Source organism: Aplidium turbinatum, chromosome 8 (assembly GCF_918807975.1).
Source record: "Aplidium turbinatum chromosome 8, kaAplTurb1.1, whole genome shotgun sequence".
Taxonomy (NCBI): Eukaryota; Metazoa; Chordata; class Ascidiacea; order Aplousobranchia; family Polyclinidae; genus Aplidium; species Aplidium turbinatum.
Window position 1 is genome coordinate 29874279 of NC_137479.1, and position 17005 is coordinate 29891283.

The 17005-nt window shown below is 38.1% G+C and overlaps 1 protein-coding gene across 1 annotated transcript in view; it reads right to left on the minus strand.

Moving 5' to 3' along the window:
* The window catches only part of LOC145776253 (NACHT, LRR and PYD domains-containing protein 3-like), a 37567-nt gene extending 23071 nt beyond the window's left edge, over nt 1-14496 (minus strand). Inside the window, exons 1-5 of the mRNA XM_082587653.1 lie at nt 14398-14496; nt 13353-13494; nt 12884-12925; nt 8928-10669; nt 817-978 (exon numbers count right to left, since the gene is read on the minus strand). Coding sequence (XP_082443779.1) covers nt 817-978; nt 8928-10669; nt 12884-12925; nt 13353-13494; nt 14398-14496 — 2187 coding nt within the window. The remainder of the gene's footprint in view (nt 1-816; nt 979-8927; nt 10670-12883; nt 12926-13352; nt 13495-14397) is intronic.
* Between the last annotated feature and the right edge of the window lie 2509 nt (nt 14497-17005).

The window sequence follows — 17005 nt, forward strand, 5'->3', positions numbered from 1 at the left end:
TTCCTATTAATTAATAATCTCGATTTTATGTGAGCAAACATTTCAATTTAATTTTCTTTGTCGGAATGCAAAAGAAACGATATTGTGGAATAAAATACAAAATACAATTCAAAACTGTAGCCAAATAGGGAACTAGCCGAATCGGACTAGCCGAAACGGGCCATTTCGTGCAAATCAGTAGCTATTACTGAAGTAAATGATTTTATTTTAAGTGCCCAAGTTAAAATTATGATTTATGCCTCTTAAGTCCCACATAGTCTGTGGTGGATCCTGTCCATTGCCAATAATCAGTCAACGAGGCGCATAATGCGGTTATCAGCTTCTTCGTATTCTCTTCGTTTCGCTGGCGGTTCGTATCTAGCGATCATTTGTTCGCATACCGCATCACGTAACTTTTGGATTTTATGAAGAGCGTCGTTGAACTTCACAGGGACGAACCGTGACGTGACAACAGTGACGCCGCAAAGCAACTACAATTAGATAAATAGTAGATAAATTATATAGGTCACCACCGCTCCGAACGACTAAACTTACGCTACCGTCGCCCACATGGTCCGTCGCTCACTTGGGTCGTCACCCACTTGGGTCATCGCCCAAAAGGGTTTCGCCCAGATGTCGTGTACCGCAAGACTTATCCCTTAATTGTGATGAATGAAGACTGAGTAATGAGTATGTGCCTTGCCAGACCCCATCCTACCCCGAACTCCGAGAAATGAGACGTAAAACATGAATAAGAAAAAGATTTCTTCGCAGAAACCAACACATTCAGAAACAAATAAATTGCTGCTGCGTTAAGGTGTTAGGTTCTAAACTCACCGGGTTCTGAAGACAAGAAATCTTTTTTGAAATGGTGGTCAGTGCAAAACTGCTGAGTTCACACTCACGCAAATGCAACTCTTTGATGCTGGCGATGGTATCGGCTAGCAATAAAGCTTCTTCGCCAGTGATCACATTTTGACAAAGAATAAGCATCTCCATCTGCAAACAAACAAGACGTAAATAAAAAAAAGGCAAAATCAAAATAATTATCAATCAATCGACATGATTTAACACTTGGCAAGTAATTTCAATATTAAAGTTGTCTAAAAACAATTTGTAGTCTAAATAAGTTGTAAAGTAAAACTGTTGCAATGGGCTACCAAGGAAAGCCTTCAAAAATAAAAAGGAGTTACGATATTTTAGTTGGAAAGATGAAAAAAAAAAATTAAACTTTTTTTTTTGGCAGAAACTGTTTTGTAAATATTTGCCATTTTTGGAGTTATCTGCAAGATGACACTTCTACATGATAAAAAAGACCATCAAAAACAAGTAAAAAGATGTTATTATATACAGCCGGGGGTATCCGGACAACTGCCCCCATAGGAGAATTGCTCCCCGAACAACTGCCTCCGGACAACTGCCCCCGGATAATGAATACCAAAAGAATAATAAAATTTAAGCATGACTTGGTGAAGTTTATTCATAGCGCGAACACGTTTGGTGGCAACATCGTTACTCGTTACACTGAACTGAACAAAGGAAAGGCAGGTGGAAGGATTGCAAGGCCAATATCAAGCAGATGCTGATTTTGCTCAGAAAATTCGTATGCTTCCAGCTCTGGCTTTCATTCGACCAAATGACGTAGTTAGTACGTTTGAAACACTACAGGATACTATGCCAACAGAAGCTGACTCGATCGTAGATTACTTTGAAGATGTCTTTATCGGAAGAAGGCTACGCATCAACAGTAGGGTGGCCAAAAAAAATTGAAATTTTTTATTTTTGTTTGCACACCCTCTCATTTGAGGAGGATTCATGAAAAAATGACACTGTGAAAATTTGAAGTGAATCCGACAAGAGGAAGTGCTCTCCCACCGACCTCAAAGTTTGGTTTTATTGGCATAATCCGTCAAAATTCCTTGAATATGTGACGTAATTCTTTTTTGACTTATATACATTGCAGTTGCAGCATTTTTGTTTTAACCATTGTTTTACTCTGAATTTATGATACAATAAGTGTTTCCACATGCAGAAAAACATAAATAATGCACAAAATAGATCACATTAACAAGCGTTTGGTATGAAATTAAATGCACTAAACTTTAGCGAAAACCGCATAAAAGTACGTTCACCAGTCACGATCGCAACGCTTCAGGTGACAACACATTGCCCAGAAAAAGCAAACGAAACGTTTGTAAAAAGTCAAGCCATTGATTTTATTTAATGGAGCTGTTGGCATGTTGGCTTTTACTTGCACTTGTTGGAAGCAGCTTTCTGTGGTGCTCGACCACCTGACAGAGGAGCTGGCGCTGCTGTTTATTTTCCGTAAGGACTTCATTGAAGTGAGTAGCTAATTTGACTGCCCAGTGCCCGCTCTGCACAATCATTGACGGCTTTGAGACGACGGCATGCAAGAAGTAGCAGCCTTCAATTAAATGCCTGCTGCACGACAGTGATAGCTCCAGACAGAGGAATGAGCATTCATGACAGAGGAATGTGACATTGTCAATTCATTTATATCAATTCCAGCTGCAGCAAGATCAGGAGTGATGATCACCATTGCTTGACGACTTGATGTTATAGTTCTGTTCAGTGCTGCATTAAACAGTGGATTATCAATAATGCAGTGTTTTGGTAATGGCTGCTCCTACTGATTTTTGTTTTTGTTTTGCTGTTATTTGGATTTGTGGTGCAAATAGTGGGTCACTGGAAGAATCTTCATCATCTGCTGATCATTTTCAGATGAGAAAGAAGCAGCACTTGATGGTACTGGATCAATGCGATTTCTGTTGCGTCTCTGTTCATCATCTTTGCGCTTTTTATACTTTGCAGCAGCTTTGCAATGCATTGGGTCCTCTGCTGTCATCAGTATCTGTCATGCACCACGTTGGTCTATCAAAAACTGGCAGTCTTCTGGTATTGTTGTGCGGCATTCCCAGTTAGCATATGCAATATCAAATAATGCACTTAAGCTCTGGGTGAAGTCAGCTTCTGAGGTCAGCTAGGAAGCTGAATTTCGCCTCCCTTTGTGCTTTGATTTTCCTATATGCTCTTGATGGATGTGTTTTAGTTTGGTAACAACGTGAGTCTTTGCAGTGGTAGCGATATTAGCTTTCACCCACAAGAACTGCACTGCAAGCAAGTGGCAGTGTAACCTTATTGATCTTCATCTCGTAGTAGAGGTGGTGAAGAACCACACCCCATACAGGCAGCTGACATGGCCCCTCAAGAGAGTCAACACTAGCGAGTGGGTGTCCATTTGTTGACTGTCTTGAGGGGCCATGTCAGCTGCCTGTATGGGGTGTGGTTCTTCGCCGTTTCTACTACGAGATGAAGATCAATAAGATTACACTGCCACTTGCGTGCAGTACAGTTGTAGATGAAGGAATATTAACTACTACCATCTATGCCACTTTTTGGTTTGCAGCACCTTCATCAATATCTACCCCTACAAATGACCTAGCAATGTTACAGCTGACAGAGGATTATAAAGAGGTTGACAATGCAATTTCTCAAGTGGCAGAAAAAAGTTGAGGTTGCGCTTGTGGTACATCAGTAAGGATCTTGCTGCACTACGGTACCTTTATTCAATGATAATAACACAGATGATGAAAAGAAAGCAATCGTTAATGCTCTTAAGAAAGACCCATTTCTCGAAGATGTTTGTCGTGTTGCCCCAAACAAAATTGTCAAGTTTCAACGTCTCTCTTTGGCACAGTTTGTAACACAGCATTCCCTTAACCTTTTCGAGTCACTGCTTCTGTCGACACATGGCGTGATTGTGATGATTATAAAGAAGCCTGCAAAGTTTGGCGTCATCTCAAAGCCGTCAATGATTGTGCAGAGCGAGCACTGGGCAGTCAAATTAGCTACTGACTTCAATGAAGTTCTTACAAAAAATGAATAACAGCGCCAGCTTCTCTATCAAGTGGTTGAACACCACAGAAAGCTGCTTCCAACAAGTGCAATAAAGTCAACCAATGGCTTGACTCTTTACAAACATTTCTCTTGCAATTTCTGGGCAATGTGTTGTCATCTAAAGCGTTGCGATCGTGACTAGTGAACGTACTTTTATGCGGTTTTCGCTAAAGTTTAGTGCATTTAATTTCATACCAAACGCTTGTTAATGTGATCTATTTTGTGCATTATTTATGTTTTTCTGCATGTGGAAACACTTATTGTATCATAAATTCAGAGTAAAACAATGGTTAAAACAAAAATGCTGCAACTGCAATGTAGATAAATCAAAAAAGAATTACGTCACATATTCAAGGAATTTTGACGGATTATGCCAATAAAACCAAACTTTGAGGTCGGTGGGAGAGCACTTCCTCTTGTCGGATTCACTTCAAATTTTCACAGTGTCATTTTTTCATGAATCCTCCTCAAATGAGAGGGTGTGCAAACAAAAATAAAAAATTTCAATTTTTTTTGGCCACCCTAATCAACAGACGATTACCCCACTTTCCGATCAGTGTAGTGGAAGATCTTCCCCGGACAAACAATTTGTTGGAAGGATGGCATAACCACCTTCAAGTTAACATTACTGCATGTCATCCAAACGTTTGGAAGTTTATGGACGCATTGAAGAGCGAGCAGGCTTTAACAACGGTAACAATCAACCAAATAGTTGCAGGATTTCCTGCCCCACCGCCAAAAAAAAAGCTATCAAGACTGTTTAGCTCGCATTCCAACCATTGTAGAAGACTATGAAAATCGCATTGTACTTGACTTTTAAGAGGAATCGCTCATAATTTACATTTCTAATGGCAATATTTATATATCTTTCTGTCGCAAATAAGAATCAAACCATTAGCGCTAATTAAGAAAAAAACTTTACTGCACTTTTTGATGAAATTGTTCGGGGGGGGGGCAATTGTCCGGGGGGGAGGGGGCAATTTCCCGGGAGCAATTGTTCAAGAACCATGCCCGGGATATAGGTGTGCGACTGTTTACAGTTATGGACTTGTTTCTGCATGGTTGCAATGTGAAAGTTAGTGATGTGTAAGACACACGTGTTGTAGGCTACTGTCTGTTCAACTTTTCTGGTAGAAAACAACTGCACACCCAGTCAAGCCAGTGCAAGAGAGAAGCCCAATTACGAATACAATGCCTGGAATTTTTATACCGTATTCAAGGTAAATGTACGACAAAGTACAAATTAATTATCGTATATTACGTACTACACAACTATTTGAACAGATCCGTAATTGGGCTTCTCTCTTGTGCTGGGCGTGCAGTTGTTTTCTACTGTAAAACGTTAAATTTCCTACCCTATTATTTTTGCATATTAATTAATAGTGACTGTATCTTTTGTGGATCACGTTATTGGGCAATTTTGTGTTACTTTTGAGCGAGGATTGCTTGCCGTTCCTCTCCTCCTCCTATGTTACTAATGTATGACCTTGGCCTAATTGCCTTGACAATTTGTAAAAGAAAATTGTGTTATCACAGGTCTAATGCAATTGATAAGAAATGAATAAATTTTGTCTAACAGTTTTAGCCTAAATTGTCAAAACTGAACTACTGTGCTGTATTACCTGTAGCCTACTGCTGCAAATTTTACTGTGCTGATTATAAAGTTGTACTGAAGAGGATTGAATATGCAAAATTACGATCTGCGAATTTGGATATTCAATTTCCAATAATTTTCATTTAAACTTTGTCGCACAGTTATATACCTTAAATTTAAAATTAAATACAGTAAAAAGCAAGAGAGTCAACAATTTTATGATTTTATCAAATTAAGTAATTCATAACTGATAAATAAGTTTCTTCACTGTAGATCCAACGTTCATAAAATTGAGTATACAATGCTAATGACCAAAATCAATGGTTTAATTCATTATAAATAAATGTATTTCCACACGAGTCAGTTCAATCGAGTCCGCCATGTTAGCTCAGTTGTTAAGCGCCCAACTCAAGCAGCGGCGCAGCGCTGGTTCGACTTTCGGGTTGTGCGCCTGAGCAATGCATTTCAGGACTGCTCTCCAGTCAGCGGGACGTAGTGGATGGGATAATTCCCTGGCAACAACATTGTAACAATCAAAAACTTTACTTTGTCAATCTCGGTAACCAGCCCTGCATCAAAAACCTCTATAAGTATGCGAAACTACCAGGAATAACGCATCACAGACTTTCATCAGAGTCAATCCGAGGATAAAGATTCAAAACCAACCAACCAATAAAGAGCTAAAAATCGATTAGATGATCTGCTTGCATGTATATCATCTTCAGTTAAGCTGAAAGAAAACAGCACAAGTAATAAAAAAAATGAAGGTGCGAAAGAATGAAAAGATTTCATTCTTGATACGTTTATGAATTGATGTATATCAAGTCGTCAGAAGATATTTTCATTTTCATTTGACTTGATTAATTTATTACATAAGCTACCCAAATTCTTGAATGTTTGATCTACAGTGGAAAAACTTATTTATACTATATTATATATACTATATATTATATATATTTACACAACATACTATATTATACTTTAATTCTGGATTTTGACCTCCCTCGACAACCTGAGTTTTGGGTGCAACTAACTAAAAATTGTTTGGGATGTGTCTTCAAACACTTCTTTTTAGAAAAAAAAAATTTTTTTTTTGCACCTAATCTACAGTGAATAAACTTATTTGTACCATACTTATTTACTATTTTTACATGTTACATTTCTTCATCACTACTCCATAAATGTTTTGTTTTATTGTTTCCATGGTGGTACAACATGCGTTTTTACGCCACAATATGTAAACAAGCTGCCTTTGAAGAATTTTATTATTTTCCTCTTGATGTTGTAAGACCGATGGGTGATGATGCTGTAACAGTACCAAAAATCGATTTCTATTTATAAAAATGAGCCAGATAAACTGTTGCTGTTATTAACAATGTATCCTACACAATAATTAATGGAACTTAAAAAAAGCTCCATAAAATCTCCTGTCACAGTATTCCACAAAACATCGGTCTTATAACCATCTCCACAAACATCATCACAAGACACCAAATTATGTAACAAAAAATTAACTGTCAAAAATAAACCCAACAAACGAAACAAGACGGCATGTTGTTTATGAACAACGCAGTTCAAAAATAAATAAAGCAAAATTTAACAAGAGAGTTTTGCTTACCGGTAGTTGTAGCAATAAATCTTCAAAGAATATGTCACACAACCACATTTTGAACTTTGTATCGCTTTCTACAATCTCAAAGCTCTGCATTTCCACTTTATGATGAAGAAAAATTGCTTATATTTCAAAACAAAAATTAAGACTAAAAGTCTCTTTTGTTGCAAAACAATCTTGAAACACATTTCTATTGAACACCTCTTCAAATTATAAGCTAAACAGTCGCTAAACTGTATTTTTAAGTGCAACTGCATGATGACTTTGACCGCACTTTATCTGAAAGAGCATGTTTCAATCTATAAATACCAACTTCGCCCTTACTTTTTAAGGCTATATTTATCTCAATAAAAATTAGCAAAACTATGGTTTTCCACGCGCTTGTATTTTTGGCCACGTTCCTGCTATGGCGGATTGCATTGCGCAACACCGCAACACGCGGATTATGACGTCAGTTGGAGTCAGACCGAAGCGACAATTGCTGTTGCAAGTCCTAGAGGATGGAGTTTTTTATTCGCTGTTTCGATCTTGTTACACATGCTTTTTATGTGAAGGCAGGTAGTATAGGTTCTTTGCAATCTCAAGTTTGAAAAAAATTGACTTATCCATTGAAATTGTTGGTTAAGGGACAGACCAAAGCTGTCATAGGCCCAGGCAAGGTAAGCCCAGAGGACGCGATGGAAAGTTGTCAAATGAGTGAGTTTACTTGAGCTTGTTTACTGTTCAACAGCCTTTGAAGAACTGGCTGCGTAATTTTTCCATTCATTATTAAACGAAGCTGTTATATCTCCCAGGCAATTCAGGCTGGTCGCTTATATGCACGTGCTGGAGAGGCTGTTGGATGGAGAAGTTCTGGGCAAGCCGAACAGAGTCATGCTGCCATCCTGCATTCTCTCTTTCATCCGCAGAAAGTACCCCAGCGACGATGGAGACTATGCTGGGTTCCGAAGACCAGTGTTACCATTTTAGTCTTTTTAAAACCAAATCTGGTTTATTTGCAACCGTTTGGTTTATTTTTTTTTCGATTTGGTGTGTTTTTTTGGTTTGTTTTCGATTTGTGTGTTGTAATGCGATTTGTCATCAATATTGTATGTTGGCTTATTCTTTTAGTTTCTTTCTGCTTCAATTTGGCTTATTCTGGTCTTTTTTGTTTAGCTTCATGTGTCGTAATGTGATTTTTCATCAGTATTATATGTTGGTTTATTTTTTAGTTTATTTCTGCTTCAATTTGATTTATTCTGGTCTTTTTTTAGCTTCATCTAGATTATTTAAAAAAAACCTGGATGTCAACACTGCCGAAGACAGTCCCAATGAATGCTAAAGCGTTATCGCATGATAGTCGACTGTAGGCTACTATGTCCTACAATACAAAATGTTTTCGATATAACCAAGTTTGGCTGTTATAACCTACGAAACTAGCCTTCGGCGATGGGCTTCGCAAACCACTCCTGGCACACAGGCATGAATAACTAAATTTGTATAATGCTGGCTGAAAGATGCGTCTTCATTATAGATGCCTTATAAATTTGCGCATTCACTAGCAACCAAGCCTATCTCGACTAGTTTGGTCTCCACTAAGTTCGACCCCAACTGACGTCATATCACTAGGTGGCGTTGATGAGTTTGCCACTTCCAGGTAGTGTGAGAGAGAAGCGCTCGAGAGCGTGGGAAAAGGGTCGGTTTCTCGGCTGTGGGCCTCAATTGTAAGGAAGTGAGTTTTTCAACAGGTACCGGATGTCTTGGCAATGGATTCTAGCCAATGTTAATTCGATCGTGCAGTTGCACTTTAAGTACAAATGGGTGTTGTGGTTAAGCATTACTTACCTTATTTGACAGATTGGCCAATCCTTTCAGCAACCTTTGAAAGCTGTCTTGAACAAAACTGGGCCTAGGCCAACCATTCACCAGTGACAAAGACTTATTCACTCTTTTCATAGCAAAAGTCAAGCTGGATACATCCGTTGGTAGTATCGATCCCTTGAGTTCTATGCAAGAAGGAAAATGTTCAGCTACAGCTGTATCCAACTGTGGATCACCTGCTTCCTGAATCCATGAGCAAAGTTGTATCAGTTGAGAGAAACTTCTGTAAAATCCTTCCTTCATTAACTTCACAACTAAGTTGAAAAGTTTCTTCTTTTTAACATCCAAATCCTTCACTGCCCCACAAGATAAAATTGTTGCCACTTTCTTCCTTGTGGTAGGATGGCAAAGTCCAAACATAAACTTACTCACAACCTCCCACAATGGCTTGGTGAGATCATCAATATAAAGATCAAAGTTATTCACTGGCAATAGAAACATAGCATTTATAGCAGCAAACAATTCCTGCCAAATTAAATGAGAGAAGCTGCTTCGTTTATCTCCATCCAAAATGGAAAATCGAATATTTCTTTCTACAGCAGTGTGAAGAAATGCTTGAAATGTTTTCTTACTAATTCTAGCGTTAAAAATATCAACTTCATTAAAAATTATCTTCCGGTGTAAAAAACCATTCCATGCGAGGTCAGCAAGTTTCCAGACTTCGTTTGCTTTTTCACGAACATGATCAGTTCTAAGAAAATGATCAAGTGCCTGCACAAATATGTCTGTCAATGATCGCACAGCTGTCTGGCTGTCTTTATTTTTTGCCAGGGAAAGAACGCCAAAAATAATAATACATTTCACAGGAACATATAATGAAGATGAAACATCAGGATGATCAAGCAAAAACTCTTCTACCCTTTTGAAGTTGGTTTGACAAATTTGCTTTCCCAGTTTATCTTGAGATGATTGGTTTAGGCCAAGAATATCAATCGCAAAGTGGGGTCGGCAACTTGGATGGAGTTCAAAAAACTGTCTTGGTCGTGAAGTTACAAGTTTTTTGGCCAAAGGAAAAATCTCACCAGAAAAGATTTTCCTGACAAACACATCAGGTTTACAGAATGCTTGAAGAGTGTCTCGGTTATTTCTTTCTGACAATCGATTAGTGTTTGCTTCATCTAAACCATCGAATATGAACACCACGTTAGGATTGGATTGAAGTTCATCGATCCATGAACTTGACATTGGATCAAACTTAGATCCAACCTTTAAATCACACCCAGTAACAAGGAAGCGAAACAACGGACATTCATTTGAAAAGTTAACTTGGCGGAATGGAATGACAAAGATGTATTCAGTGTTTGAAAGAACCCTTTGTTTCAAAATGAGCTCAATCAATCTCTTAGCAAGCGTGGTTTTACCAATTCCTGCTTGACCAATCAAGGCCACTATGTTACCGTGGCGACGAATGCAATTGGTACGAGCTTTTTCATTGGTTGTTTCGTATTTGGTTTTATCAGTAGCAAATTGCAAGGTTCGGTCAAATATCTTTTCAAGTGAAATGTCTCCTTGACAAGGTCTCATAAACAATTCCTTAAAATCTTCCCTTTTGTTATAATGACCTTCATCATCAAGATCAGGAAGAGACCTATTTACTCCTGCTTTGAGCTCCAATCGTTCGAATCTGATGACAAGTTGTAGTTCTATGGGAAGTGTGATTTCTCCAGAAACTTTTTCTGCTCGTGTTGTCAGGATTTGCTTTAATTCTGTCGAAACAACAATTGCATTATAATTGTCATCATAAGGCTACAACAGTGCTTTTCAACATTTGAAATGACGATCTGCACTTTTCTACTTCGAAAAAAATTTATTAGCACCAACCATAGCTAGTTTGAAACTGTTTGTTTTCCTTGTTTGTTGTGATACATCAATGGATACATGTTTATTCAATAAAAATGTACAACTACACCGATTTTTTAATCGATAGCTTAAGCTGCAATAGATTGGCCTGAATTCAACTCCGATTAAGTGAGGAAAAGACAGGTTGGGTAGCAGTTAACATTATAGCTGCTACCAAGAAATTAAGAACATCTTCAATTGTAATATGGAATGGTCACTGTACGAGTGCACACTCTAAACTTCACTCGCTGCTGCTCTAAGTAGGCCTAAAAGGGAACTTTTAGAGACGTAACAGAAATTTTGTTTCATTAACAACAAAAATTGTAAATGTATAAAAAAAAATTAGCATTTTTATTCAAACATCCAAGTAGATTAATGAATCATGTGGTGCTAAACATTTCTAAAAATTTCAGACCAGTTAGGCACCACAGATTGCTCCAATGCTCCCCACATCAGATAATTATAACTGTTTAATTAAGAAGACAACTTATTTTCTCGTTTTGATATCAACTTGCAAGCCTTAAAGCAGCCGGCGGCCATGGCCGCTAAGTAGTGCTTGAATGACCGCCGGTACTACCTCCTCGGTAGGCCAAGTTTGGCCGCTGGTTTCTTCTAGCCAGTTATTTAATTTCGCAATAGAATGATCTTGAAATAACTGTCGAAAATATGTAGTATCAAAGAGTGACGCAGAATTAGGTCAGCACGTCATAATCACCACTGTTGTAGGCTATTGTGCGAGAACATTTGCTATTGTATGGAATATCCAGCTGTGATCACCAGCGCTGTACGTCTTGTTTGTAATTTCCGACGTTTATTTTAACAAAGTCTTAATCCGAAGTGCTAATTTACATCGGCTGACAATATTGTCGTTTTTATGTCGATTCAATGTTGTCGGACATTGAATCGTTGGTAAAAAGGAGAACTAGGTTAGTTGACATCGAAAGGGAAAACGCGTGTATTCATAGTTGAGAAATGTTCACGCAATGGGCTAGTGACTTCACACCCTCAATGGTGACATCATATCGGTATAAATGGTCAGGTTTTATGAAAGGCGGTATGCATTTGAAACAATTTAGTGTGGTTAGATGGTGCCGCAATACTGGATTACAATCCCGATAAAGTAGTTATTGCGTGGTACAACGATTCTATTGCAAAACATCGCCCAAACTTCAACAACACTAAGTGGTCATTTTAGCATTGTTGCAAGCTTAATTCTATTTACTTGTGCTATCGTCATTTGTATTTTGGCCTCCAAGCGCGCAAATTTGGCCGCCGAGAAGGAGCTCCCGGTAGGCCACGACGGCTGCCAAAAAAAAACACGAGTTTTAAGGCCTGAACTTGTGCGCTAACCTCCTTTTCAGCCAAAAAAGGTAGTAAGATTTTGCACAAGAACTTTGAGTGCTTGGATCGCCAAGACTTTTTGAGATCTATCAAGAGTTCTAACCCAAAATTCCACATGTTTTTCACATTAAAAAATATCATTTAATTATTTGAACCAAATTCTCAAATGTGTTACAAAACAGCCTCACGTTCTTTTCTAGTGTAAACTTAAACAAGTAGCACTTCTAAATTATAAACTAATGAACAATAACTTGCGATCGCTGGGCTTTTCCCACGATTCCGAATCCAAACTAGCTTAATTCTGCGAGAAAAAACTGCTCCAATACGACCCAGAGAAACAATGATGAGGACAATATGTGGTGTGAAGCTGATGCACAAAAAGAGTACCGAGGAAATTATGAACTGCTTGTGTTGAATGAGAATATTGAAAAGTTGGCGAAGGCGAATAGAGTGAGGTGATATGGGCATGTTTTGAGAAGAGCGCTGGAGTTGCAAGTGGAGGGTCGTAGGAAACAAGAAAGACCACAGAAAACATAGAAAAGACAAGTTGAGCAGGAAAGCAGCAAGATCAGATTGACTATTTGACGTTTCAGACAGATCGATGTAGAGGCAGGATGTGGTCATTACGGTACGTTAAGGTGGATCCGGCACCCTCGGTAATGGGGACTTCACCAGATACTACTACTTCAGACGATCAATTATGTTACATTTATAATCAGACAAAACAAAATAAAAGTTACCTTCCATTAAGGATGCTGTAGCTTCAGGATTATTGTGTTGACCTGAAACATTATGATATATATCAGTTTCTAGAAAAAAGAACTAAAACCATCGAAGTTCCAGGTGATATAATAAATCTTAGCTGGTAAAGCTTTGAAATGTAAAATAAAATACAATGTAAAAATGTAACATAGCACTGCAAATAATTCGGCAAACACTGAATAAGATAATAAACAAAATAGTTAATGTGCTTCGATTTATGGCATTGTTACAGATTCCCAGTCTGGGCAAATCAAAATCTTTCCGAATCAGACCAACGCTCTGACCCTACAACGCTGGTTATCACAACCAATGTAAAACAGATGTATTAGGACTTGTAGCCTATGGATGATAAAAACTATTTACAAGAATTTGATGAAATTAATAATATTTTAACATACAACAATATTTGGTTTAACAATTACAGTCAACTTTTCAACAAACACTCACCAGAAGAATGGCTTTCATGTCGTGAGGCATCGCCAACTTTAGGCTCATTGTAAATATTTTGATACACCACATTAGCATAACCTATACTCCTCTCCATCTTTCCAACTAACAATCCCTGTTGCTTTACACATAGATCATCTTCCTAGAATGAAAACACACATAGATGTCACAGTAACATCTACAGTTTACATACCGTATTACATAATCACTTCAAATGAAAAGTTTCAGACGTACAACAATCAAAATACTGTTTAGATAAACCGAACAATTAAATGTTTAATGGCAATTGTCATTCATTACAAAAAATGCAGGCATATCATATCTTCTTTCTAAAGCAATGAAGGGTAAGAAAGTCGCATGCGCTACATATTTACAAGGCTGTTAACCACCGACGCATGTCCAGTCATCAAAATTATGATGTTGTCTGTTTGTTGTTGGTGTTGTTATCTGCAACTTATTGCATCTACTTGGTGACTAAGTGGAAAGCTGCTCTGGAAATGCATTGCTCAAGCGCTCATCTCAATAGTACAAACATCGTGTCTTGATCTTGAAATTTCTTTGTTTGCAAAGTCAGGCACTGAAACAACTGCACCATAAAGTAGAGGTGGACTATTGAATGTTTAAATAATAATCAAATATCAATTTTGTTGTATGGAATGGTTTGTTCCGCTGTTTTCAGGTTTTTGTTGGATGTCATTTGTTGTTATTTGATGTTTATGCGACGCATGTGATATTCTGATATAACTACACCCCCGGTAATTTCTAAAACTCTACGCCTATGAGTAAAACTTCTCAATCTTGACATCACAACGCAATATGAACAGGTGCAGTTTCATGCATATGCAGTAATAAAAAGTAGATAAGTTTACTTGATTCGGTTTAATAAAAGATATATATAGCTTCTTAAAAAAACTTCAATATGAAATTATCTTCACCTTTAAATTTGATTATTTTAATTTTAAGATTAATTGAAAAAACAGTCCAGCAGTCATTAAGTCCAAGTGAAGTAATATAAGATCAAGTAACGCACAAACATGAAACTTACAAGATGTTGCCTGGCAACAGCAGATGAAGATCCAGCCTCACTTGTTGGTTCTTGTTCACTTGGTTCATTTGTTTGTTCATGTTCACTCGTCTGTTCCATGTTCTTGCTTCACTTAAGTTTCAAACTTGATACATTCCAAGATAAAATACTATATTATACAAGTAACAGCCAATCTAAAAGAGAAACGCATTTTTTAATTTTAGACACCTCAGGTTGGTTTTTGAATTTTTATCCTTAGATTGACAAGCCTTTGATAGGTTATTCCTGATAGGCCTAGTTTGTCATACTTGTAGAATGTAGGCTCTTGACGCAGGGCCGGTTACCAAGATTGGCAGAGTGAAGTATTATGATTGTTGAAGTGTTGTTACTGGGAAATTATTCCATTCACTAGGTACCCCTGAATGGAGAGCAGTACTGAAATGAGTTGCTCAAGCGCACACCCCGAGGGCCAAACTTGCGTAGCGTGATCTTGAGCCGGGCGCGAAACCACTGAGCTAACGGGGCAGATTTCATCCATTAGGTGCCGCTGAATGGAGAGCGCTCCTTAACGTGTGTTGCTCATGCTCACACCCCGAGAGTTGAACCAGCGCCGCTTGATCTTGAAGTATCTTCATTCACGAAGTCACGACGCTAACCAACTGACATATCGAGGCAGCCATTTGGCTGGTAATCAATAAAATTCAATTGAATTTGCGGTACTTTTCATTGGTAGTGAAAACTGGCAGAAAATGAAATAATAAACACACAAATTAACAAAAAAGGTGGCAACCAAATCTAAATGTGCATTGCAGTCTATTGGTAAAATAATCTTTAGAAGTCATTTTGTTAATTTGCACAGTCACCAAACCTACTTATCAATAGTTAGAAATTAATGAGCATAATCAGTCTTTCGCACAACGATAGGCTAGATATGATAAAGGTGAGAGATTTTCACCTACATTCAGTTATCAACCATGTTTCTATTTTTTTATATCAATTACATGAGTAATTGAGTAATATTAAATATTTTGTTACTTTGTTTTTTCTTGGATAACCAATCTGAAGGGTGACATGTTCAGGTATAATGTCTACTAAGTCCAACATTTGTATCATTTTTGTAATTTTGTGTCACAGAGATGGATACAAAAAGTAACTCATAAACCAGTAAAAATAAGCAGCATTTTTTAGGGTCCACGTCTTTTAGGCGCAGACAGTTAGGCGCCGGTCAAATAGGCGCGCACACTGTGGCGTCTGGATATTTAGGTGCGGAGCACTGTGGCGCCCGTTCATTTAGGTGCTATTCCTAGTAAAGTCTGCAGATTGTATCAGCTTGGCAGGTAGGGCAATGCTTTTCACACAAAATGTTATATTGAACAGAAAAAATATGTTGTTTTGTTAATGCGCGTGTGGAGATGAGGAGCGAGACAACGCTCTACTACGGTACTCTTGATATTAGCACATCTCCACAGGACATTTGCTATGCATCCTGAACACAGGTTGCAGCCAGATGGAACCCTGATGGAACCTTACTTAATCTGTTATCTTTCGCAGTTACTTCTACTCGGGATTGATTGGTCGTGTGGTGAGTACGTATGAGACAATGCTCTACTACATGAATACATTTCTATAAGGCATATGAATGAACCCTAGCTACAAGTTGCAAGCATAATGGTGCGACTTTGCTTGTTATTAAACCTAGTCGGGGTTTCGACGGAAAACTAAGTTACTCTTCACTCAAGCCTACCACCCGCTTGAATATAGGCTAGGCTACGATATATTTTTGACCGATGTTTAGTGTAGTTATTATTTGACTCACTAAAAGTGAACTCAGTCATGTTCGGAAACTTGAATAATTTATTGATAAAGCTTTCGCCGACGCAAACTGGACTAACAACAAATAAATGCCGAACACGCGCATTCAAATACAATTTATTTTTCTGTTCAATGTAACATTTTGTGTGAAAAGCATTGCCGGTTTAAGCAGCTTCACTCAGTCACGGAAGCCATGACATAGTTTTTTGTTCAATATAACATTTTGTGTGAAAAGCATTACCGGTTTAAGCAGCTTCACTCATGGAAGCCATGCATATTTTTCTGTTCAATACAACATTTTGTGTGAAAAGCATTGCCCTACTTGCCAAGCTGATACAATCTGCAGACTTTACTAGGAATAGCACCTAAATGAACGGGCGCCACAGTGCTCCGCACCTAAATATCCAGACGCCACAGTGTGCGCGCCTATTTGACCGGCGCCTAAATGTCTGCGCCTAAAAGACTTGCTCCCATTTTTTATGTGGTGGTATATAATTATGGGAAGTACCGTAGCCTTTTTATATATTTATGTGGTTTCTATTTTTGCATGCAATCATAAATTTACTTTGTTTCAGTTCAGTTTATTGTTTTGCTGGCGATAAACAAATAAAAAGTACATACCGTACAAATTGAGTGTCTATCAGCACAACAGTCATAGCCAAAGTGTGTCTGGTGCCAGGCATAGAGGAACCATTTTAAAAGTAGGTGGGCCCAAAGGTGCATCAGTCAAAGTCATTCCAACTTCTGGGGGGCTTCGCCCCCCAGCCTCCATATCATTGTTGCTTTCCTAATACTTGAAATCGTTTATACATTGTGT